The sequence below is a fragment of the Mobula birostris genome, chromosome 5 (assembly GCF_030028105.1).
Source record: "Mobula birostris isolate sMobBir1 chromosome 5, sMobBir1.hap1, whole genome shotgun sequence".
Classification (NCBI taxonomy): Eukaryota; Metazoa; Chordata; class Chondrichthyes; order Myliobatiformes; family Myliobatidae; genus Mobula; species Mobula birostris.
The window spans coordinates 113,968,370-113,984,997 of NC_092374.1; the positions used below are offsets into that span (position 1 = coordinate 113,968,370).

General features: G+C 40.1%; 1 protein-coding gene across 5 annotated transcripts in view; it reads left to right on the plus strand.

Moving 5' to 3' along the window:
• The window catches only part of thsd7ba (thrombospondin, type I, domain containing 7Ba), a 1,047,195-nt gene that overhangs the window by 220,781 nt on the left and 809,786 nt on the right, over positions 1-16,628 (plus strand). Inside the window, exon 1 of one of the 5 annotated variants that reach the window (XM_072258593.1) lies at positions 13,769-13,825. The exons of the other annotated variants lie outside the window; for them this stretch is intronic. Coding sequence (XP_072114694.1) covers positions 13,792-13,825 — 34 coding nt within the window. The 5' untranslated portion in view covers positions 13,769-13,791. Of the gene's footprint in view, positions 1-13,768; positions 13,826-16,628 lie in introns of those variants that run through there. 5 annotated transcript variants of the gene reach the window in all.

Sequence of the window (16,628 nt, forward strand, 5' to 3'; positions counted from 1 at the left end):
CACAGGTGGTAATTAAAAAGAATTACATAAGATACAATTGATTGGGTTTCGTTTGTATTTTATTATATCACAGTTTTCACAGGGTAATTTCATAATGTTATTTGCATTTCTTATGATAATTAACATGCACTCTGATTGAAATCTAATGACTATAGCTATTTGCTTATAATGTTCACATGTAAATTAGTCTAAAGATAATGAAATATCATATAATTGCAGAAATATTGGTTGTTTATGTTGTAATTACTAATATATATGTATATAATTTATTCATTTTTTTAAATAATGAACATAAATAATGGGAAACAAGTCTATAAAAGTGACACTGCTACAGTTTTGAAATGAATGTGCAATAGCTGGGATTATAGCTGACTATAATCATGCTGTAGTCATCAAACTACTTCCTTTGCAGAACAACAACTAGGTACTTGAAGGACAGAGCAAATGTGAATTATGGTAATCAAAGACTAGTTTCTCTTGAGCATGAGATGGAAGAATGACATTTTTGTTAACTTAAATTGGAAATATCCATTTAATGTTGGTTAGCAAATGGGAAAGTGGAAGTGCATCATCTGATTTCTCTTTTTGTTACTTACAATTATTGCCAAAGATGGGAAATTATACGGGATCAGTTAATGGAATTCAAACATTCTTGCCTGGTTAGGATTTTATTTTTTAAGTACTTCCCTTCAGAATTTATTTGATTAGAAAAAAATGCTTCTATTTTAAAATGATGTGAAATAGAAATAGAATTTGTGGTTTCTCTAGCCTGCACCACTATTCACAAATAGATCTTTGGCAGCAACTCCATTTACTTTCTTGATTGTCATAATCTGTGATTCATCCACAGTCTACAAATTCTGGCATAGAGAATTCCAAGGATTTACAAGTGTCTCCTCATCTCAGTCTCTGGTGATCAGCTCTTTGTCTTAACATATTATATGTTGTGGCTTTCACAACCTCAAGTTGTCTTGAAGTACAGCAGGCGTACACAGAGGGCTACACAATGATCAGTTCATAAGACCATAAGACCATAAGACAAAGGAGCAGAAGTAGGCCATTCGGCCCATCGAGTCTGCTCCGCCATTTTATCATGAGCTGATCCATTTTATCCTATTTAGTCCTCCTGCCCCGCCTTCTCACCATAACCTTTGATGCCCTGGCTACTCAGATACCTATCAATCTCTGCCTTAAAGACACCCAATGACTTGGCCTCCACTGCTGCCCGTGGCAACAAATTTCATAGATTCACCACCCTCTGATTAAAAATTTTTTTCGCATTTCTGTTCTGAAAGGGCGCCCTTCAATCCTGAAGTCATGCCCTCTCGTACTAGACTCCCCCATCATGGGAAACAACTTTGCCACATCCACTCTGTCCATGCCTTTTAACATTCGAAATGTTTCTATGAGGTCTCCCCTCATTCTTCTAAACTCCAAGGAATACAGTCCAAGAGCGGACAAACGTTCCTCATATGTTAACCCTTTCATTCCCAGAATCATTCTAGTGAATCTTCTCTGTACACTCTCCAACGTCAGCACATCCTTTCTTAAATAAGGAGACCAAAACTGCCCACAGTACTCCAAGTGAGGTCTCACCAGCACCTTATAGAGCCTCAACATCACATCCCTGCTCCTATATTCTATTCCTCTAGAAATGAATGCCAACATTGCATTCGCCTTCTTCACTACCGACTCAACCTGGAGGTTAACTTTAAGGGAATCCTGTACGAGGACTCCCAAGTCCCGTTGCATCTCAGAACTTTGAATTCTTTCCCCATTTAAATAATAGTCTGCCAGTTTATTTTTTTTTGCCAAAGTGCATAACCATACACTTTCCAACATTGTACTTCATTTGCCACTTCTCTGCCCATTCTTCCAATCTATCCAAGTCTCTCTGCACACTCTCCGTTTCCTCAGCACTACCGGCCCCTCCACCTATCTTTGTATCGTCAGCAAACTTAGCCACAAAGCCATCTATTCCATAATCCAAATCGTTCATCTGCTTTCAAGTGTTGGGGGAGAGGTTATATCTTGTCTTGAAGTAATGACTTGCCATCTGACCTGAGAGGGCAGATGGGACCTTATTCTAATCAGGGGTGCAGTGCTAATTTTTTAGGTGCTGAAGCTGACAAAATGCTTGCCATTTCCTATATCCCCTCTATATATATGTCACACCCAATTTGTGTACCTGCTCATTTCAAGTACTGAGCATCTTACTTACCCCATTCATGTAATGAGCAGGTACATAAACTGGGTATGACATATATAGGAAAAGGGCTTCTTATAATGTCAAGCACTAAACCAAGATGAAAGAAATATATGAATTCCAGGGCTCCACAGAAATATAGTGATAGTTAAGACATTAACTAGATTATAGCCTATCACTACATTTCAGTGTATTACTGGTACAATAAAACATAAAATACTTAATTTAATAATAAGACAAAGTATTGCACGGTTGCACTCACTAATTATCATAAAATATAATTATCAAGCAAGTAAAGAAAAAGACGGTAATCATGTAATTTACCAATTTAAAAGTAATTACCTACTTACCAAATGCCACCAATGAGAAGTTTCACAATAATTTCCACAAAGGGTCAGGCATAACATGTGTTTGGGAGTCTGAAGCAACCCTTGACTTGGTGTCATCTGCTGATCTGTGGTACCGCAGCCATGATGTGACATACAGCTCAGAACTCCACTGAACTGGAGGAGGTCCGTGTAGTTTAACAAACATAAGTATGATACATGATTTATGAGAATTCTTGAGCGTGTTGTTGTTATTATCAAGTTCATGTAACTGAATCCTCTCTCACACTCAGCAGTACTAATAGGAATAACTTGTGAACAGCTCAGTAATGGGCATAAATCTTGGGGGATGCGGCATCCACGATCCTCCACATAATCTCTGAAGGCATTTATTACAGAGGAAGAAGAAAGCTTAAACCTCTGACAGAGAGATAATATAGCAGCTTCTCCATAATTAGGCAGTATTTCAGCAGGCCAGTTATCTCTATTGAGGACGCACATTTCACTTAACAGGGATTTATACATACTTTGAGGTTTAGAAGTTTGAAAACCTTTCAAGGATGTTGCCGTGAACATACGGTGCTGCAAATTGTTTATAAGACTAGTAAGAAACTGTTGATAATTAATGGAGACAATTTTGTTGCTGCTTGTAAAGGTAATTTCTCCAAACTTCCCCTTTTCAACTGCCTCTTGAGTTTCTATGGTTTTTGTACCAGGTTGCTCTTTCAGTCCATGCAGTGATCTTATGCTCCTTTGGATCTGTTTGTCTGCATAAACAATCATAGTAGTGCGTTTCTGTAAACACTCTGACAGTAAACCAAATTCATGCAACGTGTCATACATTAGAGTTAAGTCCAATAGAAACTGTTCTGAAGAGAGTCTTTTCAATAGACCTTCATAGGTTTTTCTGTCACTCCCAGATCTTGTTTCATCCTTCATTGCTTTTTCAAAATGAAAACACAGTACTTCATAATTTTGCCACACTGCTGAAACTGTTTGAAATGAGCTAGCCACCCACCTGGTGTCCAGAATACGTCCTATTTTGCAAATTTTTTGTTCTAGTTGAGAAGCACATTCAGACAGTTTTTTTTTTGATTTGGAGGTGACCTACTGTAAACAGAGAACAATTTTTCCATAATTGATTGAAAATGATTTATTCCATGAACTTCTCTCACTGAATCACCTACTGCAAGTTCTAATCTGTGATTAAGACAGCGCCAAATTATCACATCAGGGTAAAACACACTTTTTGTCCCTCTTCCCTCCGGGAGAAGGTTCAGGAACTTGAAGACTCGTAAGGCCAGATTTGGGAACAGCTTCTTTCCAACTGTGATAAGACTGCTGAATGGATCCTGACCCGGATCTGGGCCGTACCCTCCAAATATTCGGACCTGCCTCTCGGTTTTTTTGCACTACCTTACTTCCCATTTTTCTATTTTCTATTTATGATTCATAATTTAAATTTTTAATATTTACTAATTTTAATTATTTTTAATATTTTTAATATTTAGTATTTGTAATCCAGAGAGTGTGAAGCGCAGAATCAAATATCGCTGTGATGATTGTACGTTCTAGTACCAATTGTTTGGCAACAATGAAGTATAAAGTATAAAGTATGTTCCTTGAGAATTGTAGCAACACCAGATTTGGCACCAAGCATTACACTCGCACCATCATTAGCAAATGCTACAAGGTTCTGTTTCAAGTAAGAGTCATCAAACCTGTGGTTATTGAGACAGTTCAATAGATGCTTAGCAATAGTTGCAGCTGTCTGATCAGGCAGTTCAATTAGATCTAAAAACATAAAACGGGGATCACTTTCCTTATCACTTTCACATTTCAAATAAACTATTAGGGCGGTCTTAATGCTTAGGCTTGTTGATTCATCAATGAGAACAGAAAATTTGCCATTCATCTGCTTGATATACTGGCAAATTTTCTTTTACATAATAATGGTTATGTGATGAAGTATCTCTGTAGCACTAGTGCGCGAATGTAATCCAATTCCAATGTCAGTATCTTTTTTTTGAAGTTCCAATAAGTCAAAGTGATCAGAGTATGGTCTGTAATTCTGAGCTAAGTAATATGCGGAACGAAAAATTGAACAAGTTGCCTTTAGATGCGAAGCATTCATGGTGTCACATAATTTTCCAAGAGCATCTTCACTAGCTATATTTTCAACACTTAGAGCAGCATTGTAAGCTTTTGATAGTTTGTGTCCAACAATTTTTTTTTTCTGAGAGACTTCAAGTGTATACTTCAATCGGCTCCATAATAGGATACTCGGTACATCTGCCATGCTGATTCTCCCGTGATCTTTAAGTTCTTGAGGCTGTAGCGCTTTACATAGCTAGCCAGCCATCCCTTACTAGCCTTAAACTCCTTCCTCTCGCTCTCCTCAACCCCCTCACAGTAGTGCTCATAGAGGCTGTGCTTTTTTACGAATAATTTTGCCATCAGCAGGGATATGCTTCTGTGACATGTCCCCTAGTCACACACTTAATGCTTTCTCAGTCTTTGCGAGCACTTTATCACGAACCAGAGAGACCATTTTTGCCGTTGTAGGCGTAGCACTAACACTTCCATGAACTTCAGCTTCTTTCTGCTTTATTGTGCAAATGCTGGATTCGTTCTTACCGACCTTACGGCCCACTTTGGCAAGCCACATGCCACTTCTCAAAAGATCTAAGATTTATATTTTCTCGGCAAACAATGCTCAAACAACGAGTGCTGGAGGGAGACTGAGGATCTGTGAAATGGCGGGAGGCTACAGCAGGGTATGCTGGGACAATGGGTCGAGCAAGGAGATATTTCACAAAACAGTCACAGCTCCAGAATTTCACCAAAAATGATCAAGTGTCCTAATATTATTACTGGTATTCTCCCCACCAGCCACCACCCCCTCTCCCCAACCCCCGCTTCCGTAAAATTCCCTCTATTTAATATGCGGCCGCTGTTAAATTCCCCGCTTGTTTATTTTGACTTTTTTTTACAGAGGTGCCAGAGCGGTGCTCTGGTGAGCTCTGGCAGCAGTGCACCCCTGATTTTAATGCTTTTCCATGAAACTTGTTGAGGGAATCCCTGGATAACACATTGCGTCGTTTGTCATGAACCTGCGCAGGTCCACTGTTTGTGCTAGCACAAACTGATACGTATCACTGAAATATTAATGAGGACAGTAGAGTTTTCATGCTGCTCATAAAATGAACAATGATCATCAACATTTTTTGGTGTCAAGCATCACAAACCAAGGCCACCTATTGGTTTCATTTCCTTGTTCTGTGATGAATAAAACTCAAAGAAATGAGAATATGAAACAGGAATATTGATCTATGGCATCCTGACCACAATTTTTTTGAAAGTTAAGTACAACGCCGTGCTAATCGATAGACTTACACCAGTAGTTCTCTACTTAATTATTACCGTGCCAATTCTTGTCAGTTTTGGAATTAAATAGTGAAAAACAGGATATATATAACTTCTAAACAGAAGATCTGTATAATAAGACAACTGCACAGAGCAGTAATTTGCTTTTAAAACAGAAGACTTTTAATTCAAAGGGAAACACTGTAATTCTATCTGACAGTTGAACTGCAGTAATTAGTCAAGAAAATTACCTTATCCCTGAACAGAATTCAAACATTGTCTTGGACCAAAGAGAACCTTTTTGTAGCATGCATCCATTTTATCCCTCATCAAATTTACTTGCACAATGCATCCTTTGTCTTTTTGGAGATAAGTTTCTTTAATAAAAATATTGCTGCACAAACAGAGTATTGAAGCTGCTCAGAATTTAATCTTCCATAGAGAACACATAATTTTGAAATGGCATTTGACAGGTTGTTTTCTGTCACTCTGTCATTTTCAAGGTAAGACTGATTTGCTATTTCAAAATTATGGCCACGTAGTTTTAGAAACATAGAAACATAGAAAATAGGTGCAGGAGTAGGCCATTCGGCCCTTCGAGCCTGCACCGCCATTCATTATGATCATGGCTGATCATCCAACTCAGAATATTTTATATATTTACAAAATATTTGGTGCAAACAAAAATAAAAGCTTTGTAGCCTTGTTACAATTCTAGCATTGCTTTATGCTTTTATTCTTTTGGACAAAAGAGATTGGGGGTATAAGAAAATGATATTTTGCTTTTCACTCAAAGAAATCTCAAAGGCAAATCTTAGTTGAGAACTAGTGTGGAGAGTCGTGTTGATGAAGAGAGTGCAATATATGTGACTGAGATAATGTGGAAGTAGAGGAATACTCTTGTTCTTCCTCATTTCACTGCAATAATTTTACAACTAATTTCTTCATATTCAAACTTTTATTTTTTGTGGTCTCTTTTGTGACTACTTTGAATGCTTTGTCTGTCCTTCTCATTCCCTCAGGAAAGCAGCTAGTATAATCAAAGATCTCACCCAGTCTGGATTTTCTCTCTTCTCATTGAAGAGAGGATACAGACACATGAAAGCACATATTAATGGGCTCAAGTACAGCTTCTACCCTACTGTTATAAGACTATTAAATATTGCCTTGTACAATAAGATGGACCCTTGATCTCACAGTCTACGATGTTATGATCCTTTATCTGCACTGCAATTTCTCTGTAACTGATACACTTTGTCCTTAATTCTGTTATTATTTTATCTTGTTCTACTTCAATGCACTGTGTATTGATTTGATCTGTACGAACAGTAAACAAGACAAATTTCCTGCTTCATCTTGGTGCATGTGACACCAACGAGTCAATCAAATTCCAGTTTGAGTTCCAATCCCAAGAAGGACAGTTTGGGGCCTGGCAAACTAAATTCAACAGGGTGGCCTAAGACAAGTGTTTAAAACTTAATCTATTAAGGTAAGGAGATTACATGAAATTTTAGTTAACAATACCTTCAGGTGTGTCTTTGTACTTACTGTGAATTGAATGCCTACAAGAAAATGAATCTCCAGGTTGTATATGGTGACGTACTGTAGATGCACTTAGATAATATATTTACTTTGAACTTTGGACTTTGATATTTCTGTTGAGCATTCATCATTGGAACTAGGTTAGGATACTCACTGCTCAACTCATAATTAATTGAAGCTCACACTTCATTGTCTCTGCACAAACAATAATGTAACTATGTTGACCATGGGCCAACAACTTAAAACAGGAATTCCACTGCTCCCTTTGTACCAATACTCACTCAGACCATTTTCCCAATTTATAACACCGAAGTAGGAGATCTCTGTTGGCCAGATGATCAATCCTTTCTGCCAGCCGCTGGCGTAGGGGGTCTTCTTCACAATGGTGATTCTCAGGAAAGAATTACCCCTGTTACAGATTTGGAGCTCCTGACTCTTATATCGTTCCTCATCAGTTGATAATCTCCATCCCATTGGCTCAAGGTCACCTGACCTATCTGGGTCACCTTACTGGCTCTACAACCAACATTGTTCTATGGTCTCTGCTCTCAGCCTTGTGCCTTCGCTCCTTTCAACACTGACTGGTTCTAACCAGTTAAACTAGGTAACCCGGACGCCAAGTCTGATGAGATTACTTCTGCAAACCTGCCATTGTACACAATAAACAGCTTATCCAAGAATTATCTCAGGTTTAGCAGAAATTCCTTGCGTTCACATTCAATTGCTCTGATTAGGGTATTCTAGAGGAAGAATCAGTTCAACATTTGTGGGGGGAGCGGGGGGTGGCAAGGACAGTCTCACAAAATAGGCATTTCCATCACCTTCAAGCATGTGGCAAGAGCAAAGAAAATTGGTTTGACTACTTCCACTGTTCTTGACCCATTTGAGTTAAATCTGCCATGGCCAACTTTGATTTGTAGAAAGTTGTACACGACTTTCGGACAGATCGGATTTGGAAGGATGATTTCCCTGGCTAGGGCATTCAGCACTGAGATGAGAATGAATTCCTTCCAGTTGGTGCTGGTGAACCTGTGGCCTTCTGTACCACAGAGAGGTATGTAGGCCAAAATGTTGAATATAATGAAGTGAAGATAAATTTTTTGACGCAGAAGTCATCAGGGATAAGCAGCGATATTGGGAGCATCGTATTGAGAAAAAGGATCTATGATGTTTGTATTTATTAGTAAAGTGAGCATGAATGGCATGTTTGGGAGCAGTATGTAAATTCCTGAAATTACATCACTTTCATTTATGAATTGAGGATTATGTAGAATGAAATGTAACTTATAAATGGATGCCTCATATCCAGACTAATTGATGTTGTGATCGTGAATATTTGCCTTGTTTAGCTTGGGAAGTATCGATACTGTGTAGCATGCTCAGAAATTCTTTATTATGGATGTTGCATCTTTATTGTTGAAGTTGATATGTGAGCCAGTACACAGACAAGGACAGTACAATATGGAGAGCAAGCTGTTGCCTATGCAGCAGGCTGCCCCTCTCCACGCAGCTGATGAATTCAAAGGAACGGCAGAGATCGATACAGTTTTGGCACCAGCGGCATTGCAGGAGTTGCCAGTCAGTGGTGAACTCAACGTAGGACTGCCTTTGGGACTCCAGCTCCCCATTGTTCTCTGGGTTTTCTCCCGAAACCTTCCCCATGAGTGGGTAGAGCCACAAGGCAGTGGAGGGTTGTAACCAGAGTTTTCCAAATACAGCTGACAAGCCCCATCTGCCCAGAGTGACTGGTTTTAAGGTGCCAAAAATTTGTGTTTGCTCCTCCTCCTGTCAGTAGAAAAGGTTTTGTAGAACTTAGTAGCCAAGTCACATATGAAGGCCGGGAGCCGGACTTGGTTGTCAGAGGCTACTTGAGATGCACGGCATTGGGAGTATTTAGTAGGTAGTGGGAGCTTATCCTCACCTCCAACAACCACCCCCCCCACAGTTGTGACAACCTTAAGGAACCTCACTGCATGTAACTCACAAAAGTAAAATTCACAAGGACTGGATTCTGCCACTATCCAGGCATGGAGTGAAGAAATATTAACTTACAATTATAACACTTCTTTGAGACAGGAAATGCTGAGGTCGACTAACTCCTTTAAACATTCGGCAGACATAAATGATATGTCCAGTGCCTTTATTTTGTAATATGAATTTATGAAAAGGTATAGAACACAGATTAAACAAAAAAAACACTTGCATTAGAGAGGATGCAGAATGCCAGAGGAAGAAGTCCAATAAGGAAGTCAGATGACCCAATGGTAGGAGATGAGCTTGAAATGTCTTAGGTCAATAAACAAATAGTATTTGAGAACGTGTTGCACAGTGAAAGAAAAAAATATGTCAGAATGGAATAGTAATTCATATGCTGTGAAGGAGTAAAGAAGCAGACACTAAGACTGCAGGATGTCCTGTCAGAAGCTGGGTTCCAGTAGGGTTCCTCCCCCATGCCATCCAACAGCATTAAATCTTTCCGTTAGGCACTCAGATACCTCTGATCTTCGTAAACAAGATTGAGCTCCCATGTTGTGTTTGGATAAATTGATGCATGCCCAGTGTTCTGAAGAGGTTTATCAAAAAAAATATCACTTGCAGGAAACCACATCTGGTGTTGACAATTGCTTTGCTCCAGAACTCCTCAGTACGTGTTGAATTCATAAAAAATGAAAGCAACATTGTCTAATAAACAAACCTTCCATTTGGTTTAACTATTTTTGATGTGTCCTATTGCTTTTGACACAGCTATTTGGTGGCATCTGAATATTTTTCAACACAACTGATGTCAGGAGGGTGTAACTGAATGAAAAGCAAATTGAATATTAAAAACTAATTTGCAGGTTTTAGTACAGTAGTGACTATTTCCTGTTAAAATTCTGGAATTGGATGGCATTCCAAAGGGATATTCACTTTGGCACACCTGATGTTTGCATGGTGCCATGTATTCATATAATGGCACTATCAAATTGTGCAATTCCTTCTTGTATAGATTGAAACACCCTACAACCATCAAAACAGGGGAACTTTGTACATTGTTTGCAAATTCGTGGGATACTCTGGCAACATAGGGACACCTTTCTGGACACCTTTAGCGGTCACTCTAAAGTATTTGTGTAGTTGCCAAGTGTGCTACAACAGACAGTCAGTGTTTTTTCCAGAATTTATTTAAAAATTATATTCCAGAAAAATTATAATTTAAAAATGATAATTCCAAAAACTATATTCCAGAGCTTCATGGAGATCTCACTAGGGTTACCACTGGTGTTAACACTGATGATGATATTTTGCTAGAAGCATTGCTATGATAATAACTGACCATGCGTGGTGGTTCCTCAGGGTGGAGAGTGTTGACATGACCATCCAAAACAGACTATTTTCACAGAGTATTAAGGTGCTGCATCTTATTTGGAACTCTATGAAGAACAGCATTTTTGCAAGCTCTGCTTTTCTAAAGCTGACGTTATTGAGCTATGTGAAATGTAGCATGAAGAATTTTGGTTACGTTTGTGTCCCAAGCAACTGAGGTCACTGTCACTCTGTCTTTCAACATTGATGGTTACAGTAGACTTTGATCATATCTTACAATTAACTGCTTTTACTTCACCAAGAGTAGACTTTGTTGACCTTGATTTCAGTGTTTATGAGCGTCTCTCTCTCTCACTGTTTTCTGATGGCCAGGCTCAATTTGGATAGTTCCTGTAAGGGTGTTTAAGCTTGATATGAGAGAGGCAGGACGTCCAGCTTGATCAAGGCAAGAACACACAAGAGGCAGAAAGCCTTCACAGTTCTTCTATCCAGTGGACATCACGCAAGGAAGTTGATGCCAAGCAGTTGCAAGGAAGTGGTCATGCTCTCCTAGATCCATACAGGATTTCTCCATGCTCCCACATCTGGCCAGGCAGGCATAACTGCACAATCACCATCTCGGTTGCTAATGAAATCAGTATTGCAACAAAATTGTGGCTTTCATTTGAACCTATGAGGTAGGGGATCAGAATTAGAATCAGAATCTTGTCGTCTTTGCAGCAGCAGTACAATGCAGTACATAGTAATAGAAAAAATGTGAATTACAGTAAGTATACAGTATATATATATATATATATATATATGTGGGCACATGGCCAAGTGGTTAAGGCATATGACTAGTGACCTAAAGGTCGTGAGTTTGAGCCCAAGCAATGCTGTGTCCTTGAGCAAGGCACTTAACCACATAGTGCTCTGCGATGACACTGGTGTCAAGCTGTGTCGGCCCTTGCCCTTCCCTTGGACAACATCAGTGTCGTGGAGAGGGGAGACTTGCAGTATGGGCAACTTCTGGTCTTCCATACAACTTTGCCCAGGCCTGCGCCCTGGAGAGTGAAGACAATTCAGAAATTGGATGGCAGAGGGGAAGAAGCTGTTCCTGAATTGCTGAGTGTGTGCCTTCAGGCGTCTGTTCCTCCTTCCTGATGGTAGCCATGAGAACAACGCATAAGCTGTGTGATGGGGAACCTTAATAATGGATGTTATCTTTTTGGGGCGTCACTCCTTGAAGGTGTCCTAGATACTATGGAGGCCAGTGATGGAGCTGACTAAGTTTACGACTCTCTGCAGTTCATTTCGATCCTGTGCAGTAGCTCCCACTCCCCCTACCAGATGGTGATGCAGCCAGTTGGAATGCTCTCCACAGTACATCTGCCATCTCCCTAGGGCTGGTGTCAACTGCCACTCATGGTGCCACGGTGTGCATTTCTGAGGTGGCACCAAGGGGGTGAAAGTCACAACTTGCAGTATGTTCATCGTTAAAATCTTCTTTTCCTCCCTTATTCTTTCTCTCCATCCACCATGACTGCACCTACGGCATCTTCTCCTCCATTTTTTCTTCCCCTTACATGAAGTTGGAAGAAGGTGGCCTTTGCAGGTATTCTGTGAAGCCTATCTGCACTTAAAATGAAGAAAAAGGGCCACATAAAGGTTAATATTGGTGTATACAATTGATCAAATCAAATGGGATGTAGAAATCAGTCTGAATATTTGTTGAATACTGTACCTAACTGGTTATGGATGGTAGTAGATGTTTCTGTTGTCTCGGGCTGAGGCCCCATTTGCCCATCAGTTTCAGGACAACCTTCTCAGGATATTCAGCAGTTGAGATTTAAAAGCCTCCTCGGGTAGGTGTGAGCGTGTGGGCAGTCTCCCTCTCTTCTAGGCTATTTTTGCCTAAATAGAGAAGATGAAGGACATTGAGTCTGCTTTTCATTCTTGTCCCTTTGGAAGTCTCAAATATCTGAGGGTGATGATGGGTTTACAAGGGCATCAAGATAGTAGGAGGTGATCTAGGAGTCCATGTGGTAGGAAGTGTGTATGTTACCATTAAATTGAAGAAGCGGCACTTAAATAATCATACATTTAACCTTCCCTCATCTCATCAGATCATAAATGCCCTGCCTGTGTTGCTTCACAGTTCTGTAGGCAGTGAGGAACAGCATTACCTATTGCACCTTTCTATCTTCAGTAATGCCACCCACCACCCTGAACAGAACTTTGCTCTCAGCCTGTAACTTTTCCTCCAGCAACAAATATCTTGTTATCTACCGCTGTTTGTTACCTATTGTGCACCACTGTGATCGCACTGGACAACGTGCCTTTAAGGGTTGATGCCATCCTGGGATTGGTGCACTGTAAATTGTACGAAATCCTTCAGGGAATAACACAGATGTTGTCTTAAAGCCTGATTCTGGGTACAAGCCACCCTAACAATCTTTCTAAAGTGTTTACAGAACTAGAATTGGATTGGTTTATTATTGTCTCATGTGTCTGGATACTGTGAAAAGCTTGCATACTGTTCATACAGATCAATTCATTACACAGTGCATTGAGCTAGAAGAAGGTAAAACAATAACAGTGCAGAAAAAATGCAGTGCAGTTTTGTTTGGCCAGTTTTGTGTTTTCCTTTGTAGAGGAGGTGATTATATTGCCACTTAACTCTGCACTTATTCAGTTCATTAATTAACGGAGAATTCCAATGTTTCAACACTAGTGTAAACAAAGTTTACAAAATCGTGTCTATTATCAGAAAGATGAGATCCAGACTGGTTAGGATCTGGCAGGGGTGTCTGAGGGTAAGCTGAAAATGAGTTTAAAAGAATGAGTAAAATGGTTATTGCTCATTATGTTTTGAAGGCAGATTATTAATTATATGGGGAGAATCAGAACAATCCAAAGGTGAAAGAAAATCTGCAGATGCTGGAAATCCAGTCAACACACACAAAATGCTGGAGGAACTCAGCAGGCCAGGCAGCATCTATGGAAAAGAGTACAGTTGATGTTCATCAGGACTCATCCAAACTCGGTACTCGTGCTAAGCATTTGATGTCATTATGGCGGTGCATTGAAGTAGCACAAGGTAAAAACAATAGCAGAATGACAAATTGTTGTGCTGCAGTTACAGAGAAAATGCAGAGCTGGTAGACATAAAATGCAAGGTCATAATGAGGTAGATTGTGAGGTCAAGAGTCCATCTTACTGTACAAGGAGTCCGTACAGTGTTCTTAAAACAGCGAAGTAGAAACTGTCCTTGAGCCTGGTGATGTGTGGTTTTTAGCTTCAGTATCTTCTGCCCAATAGGAGGGCTGAGAAGGGAGAAGGGCCAGGGTGCATGGGGTCTTTGGCTGTTCTACTGAAAAGTAGGAAGTGTAGATGGGCTCCATGGAGAGACTGGAACTGGAATTGGAATTGGTTTATTTATTTTCACATGTGCTAAGATAAAGTGAAAAGCTGCCTTGCATACTGCTCATACAGATCAAATCACTACACAGTGCATTGAGGTAGAACAAGGTAAAACCATAACAGATTATAGAATAAAGTGTAACAGCTACAGAGAAAGTGCAGTCCAAGTAAACAATAAGGTACATGACCATAATGAGTTAGATTGTGAAACTGAGTCCATTTGTTTGTACTAGGGAACTATTTAATAGTCTCATAGCAGCTGGCTTCTGTGATGCACTGAGCTGTGTCCACAACTTTCTGTAATTTCCTATAGTCATTGGCAGACCAGTTGCCATTCCCAGCTGTGAAGCGTCCAGATAGGATGCTTTCTTTGGTACATCGATAAAAATTGATGAGGGTCAGAGGGGACATTCCAAACTTCATTAACCTCCTGAGAAAGCAGAGGTACTGATGAGTTTTCATGGTGGTGGCATCGATGTGGTTGATGTTCAAGCTGAGCAGCTTAAAGCTCTCCACCCTCTCATCCAGAGTACTGTTGATGTAAATAGGAACATGTTGCACTGTACCCATCTCTTCCTGAAGCCGATGGTATTCAGGGAACTGCTACTGCTATAATTATGACATAATTTTGGTATAATTTTGAGCAAAATGCAAACTGCTGGAGGAACTCAATGGGCCAGACAGCATCTGTGAAAGCAGAGGATGTATCGTGGTAGGCAGTGTGTATGGCTGTGTTGACTCAAAATGTTGACCATTCTTCTGTCTCCACAAGTGCCTCCTGACCTGAGTTCATCCTGCTTTGTTCTCTGCCAGCTCTAGCATGAAACCATTCTCACTTGGGCTGATCTCGCTCATTCTCCTGTGTTTTACCCTCTTTCTCTGCACGGTGGTTATGGTCTTTCTTTTTTTTAAATTGGGTTCGTTTGAGTTTCTTGCTTTGTGGCTGCCTGTAAATAAACAAATCTTAAGGTGTATAATTTATATGCTCTTTGATAATAAATGTACTTTGAATCCTTTATGTCTTGAATCTGGAGAGAGGCAGAAATATCTGCCTGGTACCAAGTGTATCGATACGCACTTAGGATATTAGATTAGGGCATTTTGAGGTAAAACCAGGGGTAATGTTGTCTCTTATACAGAGCATTAAGGTGGATAAGCCCCCAGGGTCTGATGGGATGTACCCCCATTTATTAAGAGAGGAAAGAGAAGAGATTGCTGGGGACTTAATCAATATCTTTGTGTCCTTGCTAGCCACAGGCGAGGTCCCAGAGGACTGACAAGTAGTTAATGTTGTTTCATTATTCAAGAACGGTAATCCTGGAAACTCTAGGCTGGTGAGTCTCATGTCAGCGGTAGGGAAGTTACTGGAGAGAATTCTTTGGGATAGGATTTATGAGCATTTGGAAAACTATGGTCTAATTAGGGAGAGTCAGCATGATCTTGTGTGGGGCAAGTTGCATCTTGCTAACTTGATTGAGTTTTTTGATGAGGTGGCAAGGGTGATTGATGAAGCAGAGCAGTGGATGTTGTCTAAATGGGCTTTAGTAAGGTGTTTGACAAGGTCCCTCATGGGAGGCTCATCCAGAAGACTAAGATGCATGGTATCCAAGGTGAATTAGCTGTTTGGATTCAGAACTGGCTTGCCCATAGAAGCCAAAGGGCAGTGTTCAAAGGGACTTATTTTATCTCGAGGTCTGTGATTAGTGCTTGTTCCATAGGGCTCTCTGCCCTTTGACATACAGTATAAATAAATGACCTAGCTGAAAATGTAAATGGGTGGGTTAGTAAGTTTCAAAGAGTCAAAGATTCAAAGTAAGAATGTATAGGTCGACCTTCATTAATCCGACTACCTGTAATTCGGCACCTTTGATAATCCGGCACTGATTTCAAATTTTCCGCGCAACTGTAATTCCGAATTTCCTGGGCCACCATACCAATCTGCTGCGCATTGTTTTGGTTGCGCTAGATCTGTTCATGTGTTGGCCCGCTCTTGTAAGAACAGACAGGTGCTTCCTGTTTGTTTTCCTGCATTTATTAATATCATTTGCTCTTTTATGGCCCCAATTGTGGCCCCAGTGTGTAAAGAAAATTCACCTCGTGCTGTGAAGCGAAAACGCCGCACATAATCCATTAAAGATAAGGTTGAACTGTTGAAAAAACTGGAGAGTAGTGTATCGGTGAAAAGCTTATGCGACTGTTACAACATTATATCGTACACTGTGAAAGAGCCAAAGAAACAAAGAAAAATTGCTACATTTTTTTGCTGATAGTGGCTCAAAGAAACAGATACAGGTGTCTCCTGCTTTTTGAACGTTCGCTTTACGAAACCTCACTGTTACGAAAGACCTACATTAGTACCCTGTTTTTGCTTTCAGAATGTGTTTTCACTGTTACGAAAAAAATCAGCGCGTGAAAAAATCAGCGGGCGATAAAAGGCAGCGCGCACTCCGAGCAGCCGCTCTCCTCCGGATTCGGAACGG